This window comes from Salmo salar, chromosome ssa02 (assembly GCF_905237065.1).
Source record: "Salmo salar chromosome ssa02, Ssal_v3.1, whole genome shotgun sequence".
NCBI lineage: Eukaryota > Metazoa > Chordata > Actinopteri > Salmoniformes > Salmonidae > Salmo > Salmo salar.
In genome coordinates, this window is record NC_059443.1 from 32,676,785 (window position 1) to 32,693,206 (window position 16,422).

Consider the following 16,422-nt stretch of genomic DNA (forward strand, 5'->3'; position numbering starts at 1 on the left):
TGCATATAAACCAGATTATTCAGTAGTAAAATACACTGGTTGTCTGATCACTATCGTACTCATCACAAATCCTATCACTCTCCAGAGGAAAAATAACTAGGCACCATGTTTAAAATGATTTCAGATTACTTTTAATCAGTAAACCAGGTACAGATAAACAAGTCCTGATTTAAAAGTGAACATAAAAACAAGAGCAGCCATTTCAATTATTCAAACTCAAGTTTTACAAGAGAATAGAGGACTAATTCAAAGCTTTCTCACCACATGGCAGTGAAATAAAGGCCTATATTTTGATCTCAATGTAAGGCTCTGACAAAGAGCACACTCCATTTAGCTTTTTAAGCATTTAAAGTAATAGCCAGCTGTATATGCTCTTATTGTGTTTTTGCAGGGGCTAGGCAGTCATACTACTGAACAAACAAATGTTCTGTGAACAATTCAGGACACTGCTAGTCAGATTTCACAGCCAGCAAAACATTCGGATTGCTATAATATCAAATCAGGAGTTATACATTTCTCAAAAGTGCTCATATTTCCTTTTTTAATACGGTTATTTTGACCACATCGTCACGGTATACAGAAAGCTGTTTGTGAAGTATGTCATTGTTTATATAAAAAATATAGATACATTAAAATTCTCAATTATCTAAAATAGAAAATGTTATTTAATGTTAATTTAAAAGATGTCAGGATTAGCATATATCCCTTTTTCAAAAACCTGAATGAATAACGTTCATCTACATAATAAAACTAAAAGACCTCTACTGAATCAAAAGTTTCCAGTGTAAGGCAAACCAGCATTCTCCCTGCACCTTAAGGAAACATGTTTGAATTAATGATACAGTTGAGTATCTTTTGGTCTCATGCTGTAAACATTATTTAATGCTTATCAGTCCAAATTGCATTCTCACGGCGCAAAAGGAAATTTGTTTTTGTCTTATATCCCAGAAGGGTTGTCAGTTTTTCATAGAATCAGACCCTAAGCATTGATCTACAGAATATTTACATTTTGATGAACAGCACCCCAGTGACCACTGCGAAACCAGTGAGAATCATGGCCACCTTGGAGATGCGGTTCTGCGGGGAGCTCAGCTCATGGGGCAGGATCTCCATGAAGATGATATACAAAAAGGTGCCAGACGCCAGGCCTTCTAAGGTGGACCTGGCCAGCTGGTGCTGGGGGGACGACTTGGTCTCGGTGAGGGCAATGCCCAGCCCAATGCCCAACGGGGACATGAGGGCAAAGAGCAGGAGGCAACCTACCACGGCTGCCCGCCGCAGCTTGCCCTGGGCCAGCTTTAGGGCTAGACTGAAAGAGATGATGCTCTTGTGGAGGAGTAGAGCAACACAGATCTCCAGCACCTCTTGACTGTCCTCCTGTAACCCCACAGCCAGGCCCTCGAACACTGAGTGCAGAGATAAAGAAAATACTAGAATGAAGGCCCGGATGGCCGAGGTGGAGTTAAAGTCCACATGAAAGTGGGCATCCTCTCCCCCTAGTTCCTCCCTACCATGGGAGTGGTGGGAGTATCTCTGGCCATTTCTGTCATGTGATTGGACGCTGGATTCCACCAATAGTGCGCGTCTTTCTTCAGAGTGGCCCGCCGATCGGTCTTTGAGGGCCAAGACTATTTGCTCCAGCACCAGGACCAAGAAGAAGCCCATGGCTATGATAAACTCAGGTAGAGGGAACTGAAGCTGGAAGGGGTAGATTGACAGATAAGAGGATAACACACACTTTATAACTTACCTGGCAGAATTAACTACGACAAAGCTAGCCTAATCAGTCAGCAGATTAAGCTGACAAATGTAACATAAAAAATACATTAAAAAAAGTGACTGCGAACAGAAATTGATGAGTCTTCACAGAAAGTCATACATCTGTATTTTTCTCAGCATTCAACTTTGACACAAAGATTAAAAATGTAATTCTGACATCAAGCAATACAGGGTAGGCAAAGATAACGCTGTACTTCCTAAATACTAATCAGATGTGAAATGACTAACCGAAGGGCAGAAACCAAAAAAAGACACAGCTAATGAGGGACTTCCCCAAATTCTTACTGTGATGCCCAGGCTACTAAATGCTTCATTGATCCCAGATAGGTAGTCAGGCACCAGGTCCAGAAGGCAAGTAGCAAAGAACACTCCTCCAGCGAAGCAGCTCACCAAGCTCACTACCTTGTGATGCATTTCTGTGGAATACAATAGACACAACTCAGCCACAAATGTATCAGCCAGTCATGCAGGTTTATTGAAAGGCTCTACAACAAGTAAAGTCAATGTTTTAACCTGTTGGTCTTCGTCTGGTCTCCATGAAAAAGATATACAGAGTTGACAGAATACATCTTGACAACATCCGGGAACAGATTACACAAAAATGAGTAGGTATGTCCTCTTTTTACTAATTTACCTGCGCTTAATTATTCAGCTCTGTGCAAAGTTATCAGATGTGCATGGAAGTTGAACCCACTTACATTCTACTGTCTTTACATGGATTTGGGGATCTTTCTGTTTCGTGTAGGTTTTGTGAAAGGAAGGAACACATAGGAGTTGTCACGTCCTGACTATAGAAAGATGTTATTTTCTATGGTAGAGTAGGTCAGGGCGTGACAGGGGAGTTTTTCTAGTTTAGTTTTTCTATGTTGTCAGGTTCTAGTTTTGTATTTCTATGTTGGGTTTTGTTTGGGATGATCTCTTAATTATTATTCTACAATGTAGAACATTTTAAAAATAAAGAAAAACCCTGGAATGAGATGGTATGTCCAAACCTTTGACTGGTACTGTATGTTGTAGCTTAGACCCTATTTTTACATCATCTGAGGTTTTTGTGTTGTGCCCGCCATCGGTTGAGACACAACATGCTGTTGAATACAGGGTGGGTGTCATTTCAATCCTAGAAATATAATTCATAGAATGGACCTATCCCTTCAGACCTCTCCAATTTAGCTGGTACACCATTGACATTTTAATTGAATTGAAGTTTTTGCTTGTAATTACTAACACAAAGATTGCCACTGGTCCACCCATTGTCGAATGTCAACTTAAATGGTCATGTATATTCTATGATCTCTATTTCTATGATTTCAATAGGTTTCCTATGGAGAATTGACAGTATATGAAACACCTGATATTCCCATACAAGTCAACATTGTGTGTAACTGACATTTAAGAAGAAAAAAAACGTTTTTTTAAATTCAAAAAAACATTGTTAAAGAAATTATGAAATAATTTAAAAACCCTGTTCATAAGTTTTTCAATATATAAATCTCAACTGTTTATCTTTTCCAGTGATGAAGAGATGGATGTCTCATGGTATGGTGTGTATGCAAAATAGGTCAAATTTGAGGACTTTTATCTCTTGACTATTTTGGCATTCAGGTCCAAAAAGTAACTTTCTGAGCACTTCTACAATGGGAAAATATGTAAGGATGGTTCTATTCAATTCAAAAGGGGTGCTGTCAAAAAGTGATTTAATACAAATGGCTTTACCGTTAAGTCACATTCTCTAAATGAATTTTGATCTAAAGTGCCACTTACCTGGGTCTACATTGCACCTCCCTGCCCCCCTGACTAAGCACAAAGGGGCGAAGCCACAAACCAGTGTGATGGAGAAAAGAACAACCAGTGCTCCCAGCTTTACCTCCAGGCCAGGGACATCAGTTGGGTTCATCTGCACTTCAGATGGCCACCCGGAGAGGGCAACAGAAGAAGATCCTTTTCTGAGAGCCATGTCTGCATAACCTGCTTCTCTCTTATGTCTGAGTGAAACAGCAAAGTGTAGCTCTCAGACGCCCTCCATTGGCTTACAGTCGAATGGGGAGGGGAGACCACCTGCATCAGAAGTTTGAGGAACATTTGCCTACATTCAAATCAAGTCAATACAAATAAATGCAGTTTTAAATGTATTGCATACATTTTCATAGTGCCCATAGTTTAGGGTGAGAGACTTCTGTGACAATGTCACATTGTAACATCTGCTCTGGAATCTTGGCAAACAAATAATATGAATTCCCAGATACAGTATGTGAAAGGATCTGGAAAGTAAAGTTTGTGTAGGAAAGGGGGGCATAGAAAGCATGTGACTGATCTAACATCAGATAACATTAAATTGCTTTACTGGGACTGTTATAATATCATGTATAGCTGGTTAGAAAGTTTTAAAAACTATAGCTATTCCATCAAAAGTTTTCAACAATTTGACTAAACGTAAAGCTTTCTGCCTTTGGCATCTTTCACGTTACAAACAGCAAGCAATAAATAATGTATTACCTTCTGTCGTATTCTCTCATAAAAGGACAGCCTTGGTGAGCAGCTTCTATTGGCACAGACTTAATAACAAGTGGGAAAAAGGCAGCAAAACGACATTACTGCTATTCCAAAAAAATTGCACTCCGTACGGGAAGTGATGAGTCAGCTGATCAGAATGAGGCTGGGACGACCTCGAGGGAGGGGCATATCCCGGATTCATCAACGCTCGGTGAAATCTGATCTCAAGTCAGATCTGCGTTTTAGCTGTCGATAGTTCATCTCAAGATTGGTTGTCTGCTAAACAGATCATTTATCAGTTGTTTCGGAGCAACTTTGAACTTTCGCGGTCTATTCATTCGTGGACTTTTGAGACAAGATACTGTACATTGTATCACTCATAAATCGCACACAATTGCAACAGATGAAGAATTGAGAGGACATCATGTGCCATCTCTAGACTTTGTATCAGTCCAGTAAATGTGCGAAATATGACAATGTCATGAGTACCAGTACCACACCTCTGCTGCATTCTCTAATCTAGTAGGATACATACCCGCTAAACATGTACAGTCAGGCGACGTAATTTGGACGTCTTTTGTTTCTGGTCCTGTCTGGACCAGTGGTCTTTATTTATTTTTTGCTGCGGTCCAGACTGGCCTTGATTTCAACGTCAACAGACGTCTATGATTGGTTTAGATTTGGTCAGGTCCAGGCTGGAGTTGATTTGGCCACATATAAACTTCTATGATTGGTCCGGTAGGGTGTTTGCCTTTCACACCAAGAGCTGAGTTTGTTGTTCGCTACACTGGTGTCAGAAATGGGATGGCAGCATTGACCATGAAACATCATGATGAGTAGCCTAAGCAAAATGCTGGAATCTCCTTCTTAGATTTGTGGGAAGTACTGTAGTGAACAAGTATGGGCCAACACTTCCCATTAAGAATTTACAGACATTGATGTCTTTTGGATGTCTTATTTTTTTTATAGGGCTCTGTATTGTACCCTACTTTACTCTAATATACTCTACTAAACTATACTCTACTCTTACTGTACTCTATTGTACTCTACTGAATAAAACTTGACTGTCCTGTACCGTGCCATACTGTACTGTGCTCTACTGTACTAAACTGCCGTACTCTAATGTGATGTTTAAACTTGTTGAACATACTGGCTGATCGTACCACCCCCTGTAGAGCCTTGCGATCAGCGGCGGTGGAGTTGCCGTACCAGGCTGTGATGCAGCCTGACAGTATGCTCTCGATGGTGCTCCTGTAGAAACTGTGATGGGACAGGACACATTTCTTCAGCCTCCTAAGGTTGAAGAGTCACTGTAGTGCCTTCACCACAGTGTCCATGTGGTTTGACCATTTTAGCTCCTCGGAGATGTGTAAGCTGAGTAACTTGACGTTTTGGATCATCGTCACAGTGACCCTGTTGATGAGGATGTGCCCAGCCTGGTTCCTCCTGAAGTCCACAATCAGCTCCTTTGTTTTGCTGATGTTGAAGGAGAGGTTGTTTACCTGGCACTACTCCGACAGAGTGCCTAACTCCTCTTTGTAGCCCATCTTGCCTGTGTTGGTAATCATGCCTACTACTGTCGTGTTGTCAGTGAACTTGATGATGGAGTTGGAACTGTGTGAGGCCACGCTGTTGTGGGTATAAAAGGAGTACAGGAGGGGACTGAGAACGCACCCTTGTGGTTCCCCTGTATTGAGGATCAGTGTGGAGGAGGTGATGTTGCCTACCTTCACCACCTGGTCAGGAAGTCCAGGACCCAGTTGCAAAGGAAGGAGTTCAGTCCCAGGGCCGTGAGCTTTGTGGTGAACATAGAGGGCACTATGGTATTGAAGGCAGAGCTGTAGTCGAACAGCATCCTCACATGTGCATTCCTTTTGTCCAGGTGGGTGAGGTACGTCTCGTGTCAGACTGTTATGTGAATTTCGTTATCAATGTTCATAAACTTCAATTAATCTACTCAGTCTGCAACCCAGAGTTTGTAAGATTCTGGTTGAATGAAACAGACTTGAGTCCCAGCTTACAATAGTCAAAATGTTTATTCACGAGGGTACTCTGAAGTCCATAATACAAAGACATCCATTTTATAATTCACTCCTTACTTACGCACACACATCCACACAAACAGTAGGTATCCTATGCACATACATACACACGAACAGTAGGTGGGTTGTATCCCTCCCCAGAGTTCTCACCACTGTTTATCACTACCCAGCGCTGTCCGTTCCATTCCGCCGAGATTAGAGGAACCTTGAAAATGACTCCCTGTCCTATCATAAGTTTCTCAGAGTTCTAGCCAGGTCGGGTAATTGTTCTCGGTATTTTGTTCGGCACACACATTTATCTCCCTCCCAGTCCAACCTAGTTGGACTTATGTTTAATACTTTAATTATTCCTTATACATGCTACATAAACTATAATCCCTAATGGTTACGTTTCAGGGTAGAATTATTTAATCATTATCTTTAAACATAAATTATTTTATCAATCCACCCTTAATGACTAAATAATTCTACCCTAAGGGTGGATTGATAAAATAATTTATGTTTAAAGATAATGATTAGGTTGGACTGGGAGGGAGATAAATGTGTGTGTATGTGTGTGCCAATGAAAATACCAAGAACAATTAAAACTGTGTTTGACTCGACCTCGCTAGAACTCTGAGAAACTTATGATAACTTCCTGTATAGAATAAAAATATCTTGATTGCATAGTATATTGTTTACAATTTAGGCCCATCTGTGTTTTTCAAAAGATCACCAACACAATTATTTTATGTATTTATTGAGAGAGGCAGAAATTGCTGATGCCACAACCCAGTTCTTATGAGGTGAGATCATGTGAGATCATAAAGAGGCAAACCTTACCTTGTATAAAAATTTTAAAAAATTGAGTTCCATGAGTCATATATAACTGCCCTATTTTGCCATAGTATACAGGAGATCCTATCCAGTTTATATTTGCCATAATAAAACCATAAAAAACAAATAAACCATTAAACACAGTATAAAGGACATGAATATATTAAATACATTCTCTGACATTTTGGCTAAAAGCCTGGTATGGAATTCAGCATGTAGCTTTTGAATTATTGTGTTATTATATGTACATGAATGCTCAACGACACTTTGTGTTTCCTCCAGCTCCAGATATTGTTAAAGGTCTCCAGCAAAAGCTCCTCTCAATAATCCTTGAAGAACATGACTGGAAGGGTTCTAACAAAACTGCTTTAGCCCAGGATGGATACTGGGATGCAGCTTTGCACACTCTTGGCACATTCTCTCAACCAGCTTCGTGAGGTGGAATGCACCTGGAATGCATTTCAATTAACAAGTATGCCATGTTAAAAGTTAATTTGTGGAATTTCTTTCCTTAATGCGTTTGAGACAATCAGTTGTGACAAGGTAGGAGGGTATACAGAAGATAGCCCTATTTGGTAAAAGACCATGCTCATATTATGGCAAGAACAGCTCAAATAAGCAAAGAGAAATGACAGTCCATCATTACTTTAAGACATGAAGATAAGTCAATCGGAAAATTTCAAGAACTTTTAAAGTTTCTTCAAGTGCAGTCGCAAAAACCATCAAGTGCTATGATGAAACTGGCTCTCATGAGGACCGCCACAGGAAAGAAAGACCAGAGGATAAGTTCATTAGAGTTACCAGCCTCGGAAATTGCAGCCCAAAAAAGAAATGCTTCACAGAGTTCAAGTAACAGAAACATCTCAACATCAACTGTTCAGAGAAGACTGCGTGAATAGGGCCTTCATGGTCAAATTGCTGCAAAGAAACCACTACTAAAAAGACACCAATAAGAAGAAGAGACTTGCTTGGGCCAAGAAACACGAGTAATGGACATTAGACCGGTGGAAATCTGTCCTTTGGTCTGATGAGTCCAAATGTGAGATTTTTGGTTCCAACCGCCGTGTCTTTGTGAGACGCAGAGTATGTGTGTTATTTCATAGTTTTGATGTCTTCACTATTATTCTACAATGTAGAAAATAGTGAAAATAAAGGAAAACCCTTGAATGAGTAGGTGTTTCCAAACTTTTGACTGGTACTGTAAGTATAGAAGATGAGATATCCACTCAAGTATCAGAGTAGATTTCTAAGCTGTGCCAGGAACAGAGCACAGACTGAATCAAGGCTGTGACCAAAAATGTTGATGTTAAAATGGAGGGCAATAGGGCACTGGGTATGGTGCAGAGACTGAGAGCATTGGGCTTGAGTGGGCAGTCTGCTACCCAGTTCAGCCCCCTCCTGTGAAGCACTTCCAGATTAGCCTCCATTAGCATCAGTGGCTCCCAGTCATTGATAATGGTGCCACACAACAGAAGGTTTTCAACCACATGTATGCTCAGCACTGCTTTTTCTGCCTGCTTGGCTCAGGGTCACTGGGTTAAAGGCCTCAGCCTTGTACTTTTGGTCGAGTCTCTGTTGTAGTTCCTCAACGAAAGATCCTATGTCACCTACCTCACAACACAAAGAAGGAATGCCCTAACACAGACACAATAGATGATTCAAGAGAGCAGGCTATTTCAGCTCAAGATACATTGCATGATGCATGTCCATACATATAATTATAAATAACACAACTAGAGAATGTTATATGTCAAATGACTGGACCTCAGAACTGTGGCCATCAAGGACTGCAGTTGTGCACACCCCTGCTCAATAAAAACCACACTGGCATGCAAGCTATGTAGGCCTACCTCTTTGGCCAACAAACGATATCTAGACAGTTTTTCAGATGATGGGTTGTGTCCTGGGCACAGTTTTCGGGCAAGTGACCTGTGAAAAGTGACTGCAGGCATACTCTGTCACATGTCTCTGGATGGCACCAGTAATCCCCTGGCCACTCACACTAGGAGCCACCCCCAGCCCTTACAACACAATGGTCTCCCCACCATCCACCAGCAGGACAGACTTTAACGCCACCTACAGGGTAAAGGGAATGATACAATTTCACAAAGTTGCATTCAAGATCGCAACATTTGGCTGCCTTTTCCATTCTTGATCAGTCGATCAACTACAAAGAATGGTGAGACAAAAAGATCAGTGTCTATTGGAAATATATATGTGCAAAGAGAGCAGTGAACACATACAAAGATTGACTCACCACTCTGCTATCCATTTTTGCAAGGAACACCAGCAGACCAGGCTCTTCCAGCCGTCATTGATGTTCCAGCCATGTAGTCCAAACCATCAAAACTGCTTTGAGATATCCATGACTTGTTCAAAGTCAGAACTCCAGATGGTGTCACACTTTTAGATTTTGCCATGATCCCCTGATTTTGCTCTGACTTTCCTACTGCAAAAACGTCTCAATAGAGAATGTTGGCAAAAGTATAGGCCTTTGCCTACTTCAGAACTCAATACGATACTGTAACTAATCCTTTCCAGTATGTCCAGTATCATCTCTAACTCACTGCTACATTTTGCCTCCAAAGTATTCACACCCTCTTCTGTTTTTTTTATTGGTAAATTGCCTTGCCCAATCAAAGGCGTAAAGTGGGAGGGACTTCGGGGTTATTTGACGATTATGGACTGCACAACGTCGGTGTAAATGTACTGATTTATAAAAGGGACATGTTTTTGCATTATGGCATAAGTAAGAAACAGAGAGAAATCCACATACTCTATCAGTTAGTGATTTTTAGAGCCAACAGGTTGCGTTTAGGCGACGCACATCCGCCGTGTGAGTATGGTTATTCGTCCTACGGGATGATTGACATAAGAATTGCCAGCTGGATTTTTGGGAGAAATGCGTCTTACGCTGGTTGATCTTTAAACACTACTCGTCTGCATTTTTCTACTCACGTTGGGCCTACTATTGTTGTAATGCACTTGAAGTAGACCTATATATATATTCGGAACAATCATCGCTTCTGAAAACAGCAGCAGACAAGTAAGTTGTTTGTGGTGACATGAGGCTATAGTCGGAGAGTACAATGTAACTCTTGTTTATTCTGCTTGACAGGGAAGGGAATCCTACACATGATCGAGGTATAGTGTCAAACTCAACATCTAAATCGAAACCAATAAGGCAATCGATTACGAATGTTGAATTTTAATGGATCAACTTTATTCAAGTTCCGCCATTTAATAGTGTGAGATCATTATCTGAACACTTGGCAGAAATATGCAGGCAATAGCCTACAATATAGAAAACATACGTATAGACAGACTAGTTTATTAAAGACTACTGGTGTGGGTCACGTGATACTATTATTTCTGCTTGCCTAACTTGTAGGTCTACATATTACATTTGAGGCCAAAAAAGTCTAATGATTGTGATTTTATGAGGGGTACAATTGCTATTGAGAGCCTATCAGTTTTTAATACAACTGTGTGTGTGTGCGTGCGTGCGTGCGTGCACCAGGATGCTGATATCCTCTTGCGAAAGGACTCCCACTGATCAAACAGTAATAATATATATAGCTCCACCCTTTAACAGCTCTCTGAGCAGTTGCCACACCTTCTTCATGCTTTATAAATCTTAATTTACAACAACATCGGTATGAGTTTCAAATACTTTAATAACAAAGAGTTGTAACATTGACAGTGCAATAAGAGAAGTACACAAAAGTGAACTGAATTGATAGAAGTACTACAAAATATTTAACTGCTGTTTTGTTTCTTCTAGGACATGGATGTAGAGAATGGAGAGCTGTTTTTCGGACACAAGGAGGACAGTATGACAGAGGAGAGTTGGGGCCTGGAAGGGCCATTTTCTTGCTCTGATGTCATCTATGCTGGCTCTGAAAAACCCCTGGATGAATGCACGGTAGACACCCAAAGTGTGCAGATGGTTTCCCATTATGACTAGTTGTACAATATAGTGAGCCAAGTTGCAAAGACCTGGGGCTATGTTTACTCAACTTTATTTCTTAACACATTAGTAACATGTAATAATGTATTATACCATTTGCTTAAAGTATTACCAAATTCCTCTCCATATGTTACAGGGTCTAAATGACAGCGAGCCAGAGGATGTGCTTTATGCCATCAACCCAAATGATGTCTTCCCTACCAGAGCCCCAGTGGAGACCTCCTCAGAGAGCGACAGTGGCATCTCTGAGGAACCTTGCTCTGAGAGCCCCCTAGCAGCCACGGTGGACCCCTCTCAGGCCCCCACAACTGTCTATCAGGTGGTCTATGACATCAGCACCCTGGCCAACATCAAGACGGAGCCAGAGCAGCATAGTGTCGATGTCATTTCCATAGAACTCGGTGTGTGTGTGTGTGTGTGTGTGTGTGTGTGTGTGTGTGTGTGTGTGTGTGTGTGTGTGTGTGTGTGTGTGTGTGTGTGTGTGTGTGTGTCCATGTGTGTTGGGTGGGAGTTTACTCTCTTTTCCTATGTCAGATGAGTGGCGTTCTCAGATGTTGATCTCGGAGTCCTGTATTGTCAACGAGTTACCCCAAGTATCCGCTGGGAGATTTGACCATGGTCACCTTTCTACCCACTCTGCTTCCACCTCAGGCCCCACCAGTCCAGACAGCCCACTGGTGAGACTTAAAGGGGGCAAGTTGACTCAAAAATCAGAATTTTCAGATATTTTCACAACACTAAAGTGGTCTAATGCCAAGATAAGTCCATATTCAATGGCATCTGTTGTGAAGATCCCGCCATATGCATTAGGACAAAGTTGCAGGGCTCAATCACAAATAAATAGGGAATGTTTTTACCATCTTATTAGATGTAAACAGTGACAATCTTTCCTGCTTACTTATAATTGAGGCCTGCAAATGTATTGTAAAGATGTGGTGAAATCCATAGGCCTCAGTCCCTAATGAATGGAGAAGATAGGCGCAATATGAAGATAGTGGGGGAGGGCGATTGTTAGTCTGAGATCCCAGGTGGTTGTTCAAGTGTCTCTCTATGGGATTATGGCGGTGAGGATTATAAACACAATATCCTCTTCTCCTGATCAGCTTTACCCTGATCTCACGCTGACTGAGGAGGAGCAGAAACTGCTGAACCAAGAGGGGATCTCTCTGCCCAACAACCTGCCCCTCACCAAGGTCAGACACACACGCACGGTAGATGGTACACTATTCTATGTACCCCAAATCCATTATTCCCCTGCATGCACTTGGATAACATTACAATTGCATAACAACTTTGACATGACAAATTACTTTGTTGTATATTTTTTATGATTTGACTGAAATTGACTGAAATTGTTTAGCTCTGAGTTGAATTGCATCTAAATGTACTGGACTGAATTCCCTTCTAGGCTGAGGAACGGATTCTGAAAAAAGTGAGACGCAAAATACGCAACAAACAGTCAGCCCAGGACAGCCGTCGCAGGAAGAAGGACTATGTGGATGGGCTTGAGAGCAGGTGAGGCCTGAGGCTTCTATTTGGCTCCATGAAAATTGGACCCACTATGTAGTTCATGGTGGATAACCTCTATAAACAAGTCACTTGCATTTCCTTAGCATTTTCATTTGTTGTACAACAGAGAGGCATGTGCAGTAGGAAGTCCTGACAATGGGTCCTTATGTTCTATTCTACCACGGAGTTATTCTTGACTCTCCCCAATGGGGCGACACTGTCGGACAGTAGGAATGCTTTTCTGTCAGTGACCCTAGGTATTTTCTGTGTCTCAGGGCAGCGGCTTGCTCAGCGCAAAACAAAGAGCTGCAGAGGACCGTGGAACAGCTGGAGAAACACAACATGTAACTAAATTGGCTAACATCACCTTTTTGCACTGATGATGCTCAATGATGATGTTTGTGTCTTGTTAGTTCTGGTGTTTTTATAATATCTCCATGCACAGGTCTCTCCTGGCTCAGCTGCGCAGACTACAGTCGCTGATCAAACAGACGGTCACTAAAGCAGCACAGACCAGCACCTGCATCATGGTGAGATCAACATGTCTTTCCTCCATGCCTTTGTGTACTTTCAGGGTGATCTTAAAAAAAAGTGAATTTAACGTGCGTCTGTTGTTTCCCATCAGATTATCCTCTTCTCTCTGGGCCTCATCATCTTCCCAAGTTACAGCCCCTTCCACTGGGGCGCCTCATCCATAGAAGAGGACTATACACCAAAAGGAGGTTAGTTATCCATTTAGGAATTAATAATGGATTATTTTTCTTCTGAAAACTATGAAAGTTAAATAGCCTTCCCTCTTCTTTACTGTTTCAGTTATCTCCAGAAACATCCTCACAGATCCTGCTTCATCCTTGCAAGCTGCTGAGGAAGTGGATAACCATATAATTCAGCCAGATTCCCTACCCGTTTCCCGTGACCTCAGTCAATCAGATCCCCCGGATGCTTCCAGAATACTAAAGCAACCAATAGAAAGTCCCAAAATCACTGACATTGAGGGTGTGGCCCTGGAGGAGAGCCAACCAGGGAACAGCTCGACTCTGGTTGACGGGCAGACTGAACCTCTGGCCCTGGGCCTGGTGTCAGCAACAGGAAAAGGGAGCACAAGCCTTGACCCCACCAAACCAGCCCACGCTGATGAGATGTAGACAGTGTTGATGATCTAGTTTGACTGCATTCCATTTGCTTTATAGAGCTCTTCAAAGCTCCTTGCCTTCATTATGGACAATGGGAGGAATATGCTGGGGCAGTCCAATATGCTGCCCTATTACCACATTGGTTTTCAACCAGACCCCTTTGGTGCCTTAAATGCCTAACCATTGCCTTACTCTTTTTTGTTGCTGTGGTGCAAACAAGGTTTAATCTGGGATTCGGTGGAATGGTCTTCAAAATGGGATAAACATTTTTGACTTTTCTATTTAAGTACCACTTCTTAATGTTTGTATGGTAAAGGTTCCAGTACATTTATAACTTTAAACTCCGAAGAATTAGTTAGTACATCCTGTGGGAAGGATGAAGGTTGTTAGGTTGTAGCTGGAAAAACACCACAGATATGAATATATTGTTTTGGTTATGCATACTTTAAGCAAGTCTTAGTGTACACCACACACACACTCCTTGAAAGTGAGCCTACACCGATGAATTATGTTTTGGACTAACTACCTTACTCGTGTGTACATTAACATGTTTGTGAAACTGCCTAGCTAGTTTCTGACTGGCATCTGTGCTCAATGTAGTTTGCAGCTCCCATAACTGAATGCTGAGAGACTCATTTTGCACTGTAAGCAAACTGTCATATCTTTTGCGTGTACTTAAAAATGTTGTTTGGCCCTCATTCGGTTAAGAGAAAAACATTGTGTACAATCCAAACATGTCCTTATCTTAAGCATGACATTGTGGTCCAAATGTATACTCTTCACAGAACTTGCTATCCTAATTGTAGTGGTTGCTGGTGTCCTATTTTATGTGCTTTACTTTATATTTATTAAATGGGAACAAAACTGTTTTTGCTTTATGGTAATTATATAGCCTACCTGAAGTTTGACTATTCAAAGCATTGAAGAAATCCATGAAAAAATGTATTGATAACTGCCATAACTACGCTTGCCCTATGGATAATCTCGTGCTTTCGAAATGCTGTTGAAGATGACGAGTTCACTGATCTGGAGCAATACACAAGAAGATGGAACCTGAGACTCTACGGCGTGCCAGAGGTGGAGAATGAGGATGTGCGACGAGAGGCTATCCGCATCTGCCAAGAAGTTATGCCTGCAGAGAAGAACAAAGTTGGTGATACCATCGATGTTGTGCATCGTCTCGGCAAGAAGCAACAGCAAAACGATTCAAGACCAAAGGGTATCATCATCCTCTTGACTGACAGATTCTACAGGGATGCTGTCTGGAAAGCTGCTAGGAAGAAGGCGTTCCTTCAGAGTCATAGTCTGCGTTTCGCTGAGCATCTCAGCCCGGAGGACATAGAAAGAAGGAACAAGTTGTGGCCAACAATCAAGAAAGCAGGAAATGAGGGAAAGGCTTCATCAACGGTTCCAAAATTGATATTCCTCCCTAGAATCTCACCAGAGGGAACAGATTGATGGTTTCAGCCATGGTATTCTCATTTTCCTTGTACTGATTAACATTACCTAACAAGCCTCAGGTGACTATTTTTCAGAACACTCAGGTACCTCAATAATTTATTAGCTTGTTCTTGTATGACCAGACCAGAAGAAAGCCTATTGTGTTTACAAACTCACGAAGAAGACTGAAAGTTGTATTTATTTTTTTGTGTACAGGAACTAAGATGCTGTTTTAAAGGGGCATACAGCTCTGCTCTGACTTTACACAGTTATTGTTCTATTTAGTTATTAATACTTATTTCCAAGTGAAATGGGTCTTAGGATGTGTATATGTAAAACATTTTTACTCAATTTTTTTTATGATCAGTTTTCATATTAACTTAAAATCCTTTTATTTTTTAAATTATTATTTTGTATTTTATTTTTATTTCTTAGAATAGTCCCTGATTACACTAAAGAGGGTTTTTAGTCTCTCTTACTACAGAGAACCCTTGGTTTGGTCTTGAACATAATTTTCTGTTGAGTTGAATTTCATTAGCCGGATAACAACTAGCTCAAAGTTTATGGTATAAGCTATTTTCACTTTAAGTTGACTTAAATGGTGCAGATCTTGGTTCCTTATCGCTTACGTTCACTGCTCCTACGTTTTTGACTCATCCTACAATTTATACTTTTATATTATCTTTGTTGTTTTGTCTTTGTCTATACTTGATCTTAATGCTAGGGGGTTACGAAACAATGTGAAGCGCAAGGCCTTATTTTTATTTGCTAAACAATTATGAACAGATTTTTGCTTTTTTCAAGAGTCTCACTCAATTTCTGCTGATACCAACTTCTGGAGGTCACAGTGGGGCAACGATATTTGGCTTTCCTATGGATCTGAACGCTCCGCTGGTGTCACTACAATGAAAAATACCTTTGGTGGTAATATTCTACACTCGGAATGTGACCCCTTTGGTCACTTTATTTGTCTTGTGATCAGTTACAATGACATTATGCTAATTACTGTAAACAACTACATGTACAACACCAAACATGAAAATTATGAGTTGCTTGAATCTATAGAGAAACATGTACTTCATTGATTATCTAAATTTCCTAATTCGTTATTATTGGTAGTAGGGAACTTTAACATTACAAAAGATAACTCATCTGATACATGGCCCCCAGGTAGGCCAAACAGTCAGAATTTGGGCTTAATAATTTTTATGGAAAAGTTTAATCTTACTGATATATGGAGAGA

General features: G+C 41.0%; 2 protein-coding genes across 5 annotated transcripts; one reads left to right on the forward strand and one right to left on the reverse strand.

Moving 5' to 3' along the window:
* Positions 1-108: 108 nt before the first annotated feature.
* On the reverse strand, positions 109-4,554 carry LOC106580302 (zinc transporter ZIP1). 3 transcript variants are annotated; one of them, XM_014161171.2, is made up of 5 exons: positions 4,273-4,554; positions 3,541-3,834; positions 2,065-2,195; positions 1,512-1,698; positions 109-1,406 (listed from the first exon to the last, which is right to left on the reverse strand). In XM_014161171.2, exons 2-5 carry the CDS (start codon positions 3,731-3,733, stop codon positions 1,003-1,005), a joined length of 915 nt encoding a protein of 304 aa, XP_014016646.1. In that variant the 5' UTR covers positions 3,734-3,834; positions 4,273-4,554; the 3' UTR covers positions 109-1,002. The 3 variants fall into 3 exon arrangements, with proteins under 3 accessions (XP_014016646.1, XP_014016637.1, XP_014016656.1); XM_014161162.2 differs by having other exon boundaries at positions 109-1,698; XM_014161181.2 differs by lacking the exon at positions 4,273-4,554 and having other exon boundaries at positions 109-1,698; positions 3,644-3,833.
* Positions 4,555-9,875: 5,321 nt separating this feature from the next.
* Positions 9,876-14,606, forward strand: LOC106580314 (cyclic AMP-responsive element-binding protein 3-like protein 4). 2 transcript variants are annotated; one of them, XM_014161194.2, is made up of 10 exons: positions 9,876-10,173; positions 10,912-11,052; positions 11,234-11,498; positions 11,632-11,774; positions 12,201-12,308; positions 12,506-12,612; positions 12,882-12,950; positions 13,052-13,136; positions 13,232-13,328; positions 13,420-14,606. In XM_014161194.2, the coding sequence occupies exons 2-10, from the start codon at positions 10,915-10,917 to the stop codon at positions 13,749-13,751; spliced, it is 1,344 nt and encodes a 447-aa protein (XP_014016669.2). In that variant the 5' UTR covers positions 9,876-10,173; positions 10,912-10,914; the 3' UTR covers positions 13,752-14,606. The 2 variants fall into 2 exon arrangements, with proteins under 2 accessions (XP_014016669.2, XP_014016676.2); XM_014161201.2 differs by having other exon boundaries at positions 12,201-12,290.
* The last annotated feature ends 1,816 nt before the right edge of the window (positions 14,607-16,422 follow it).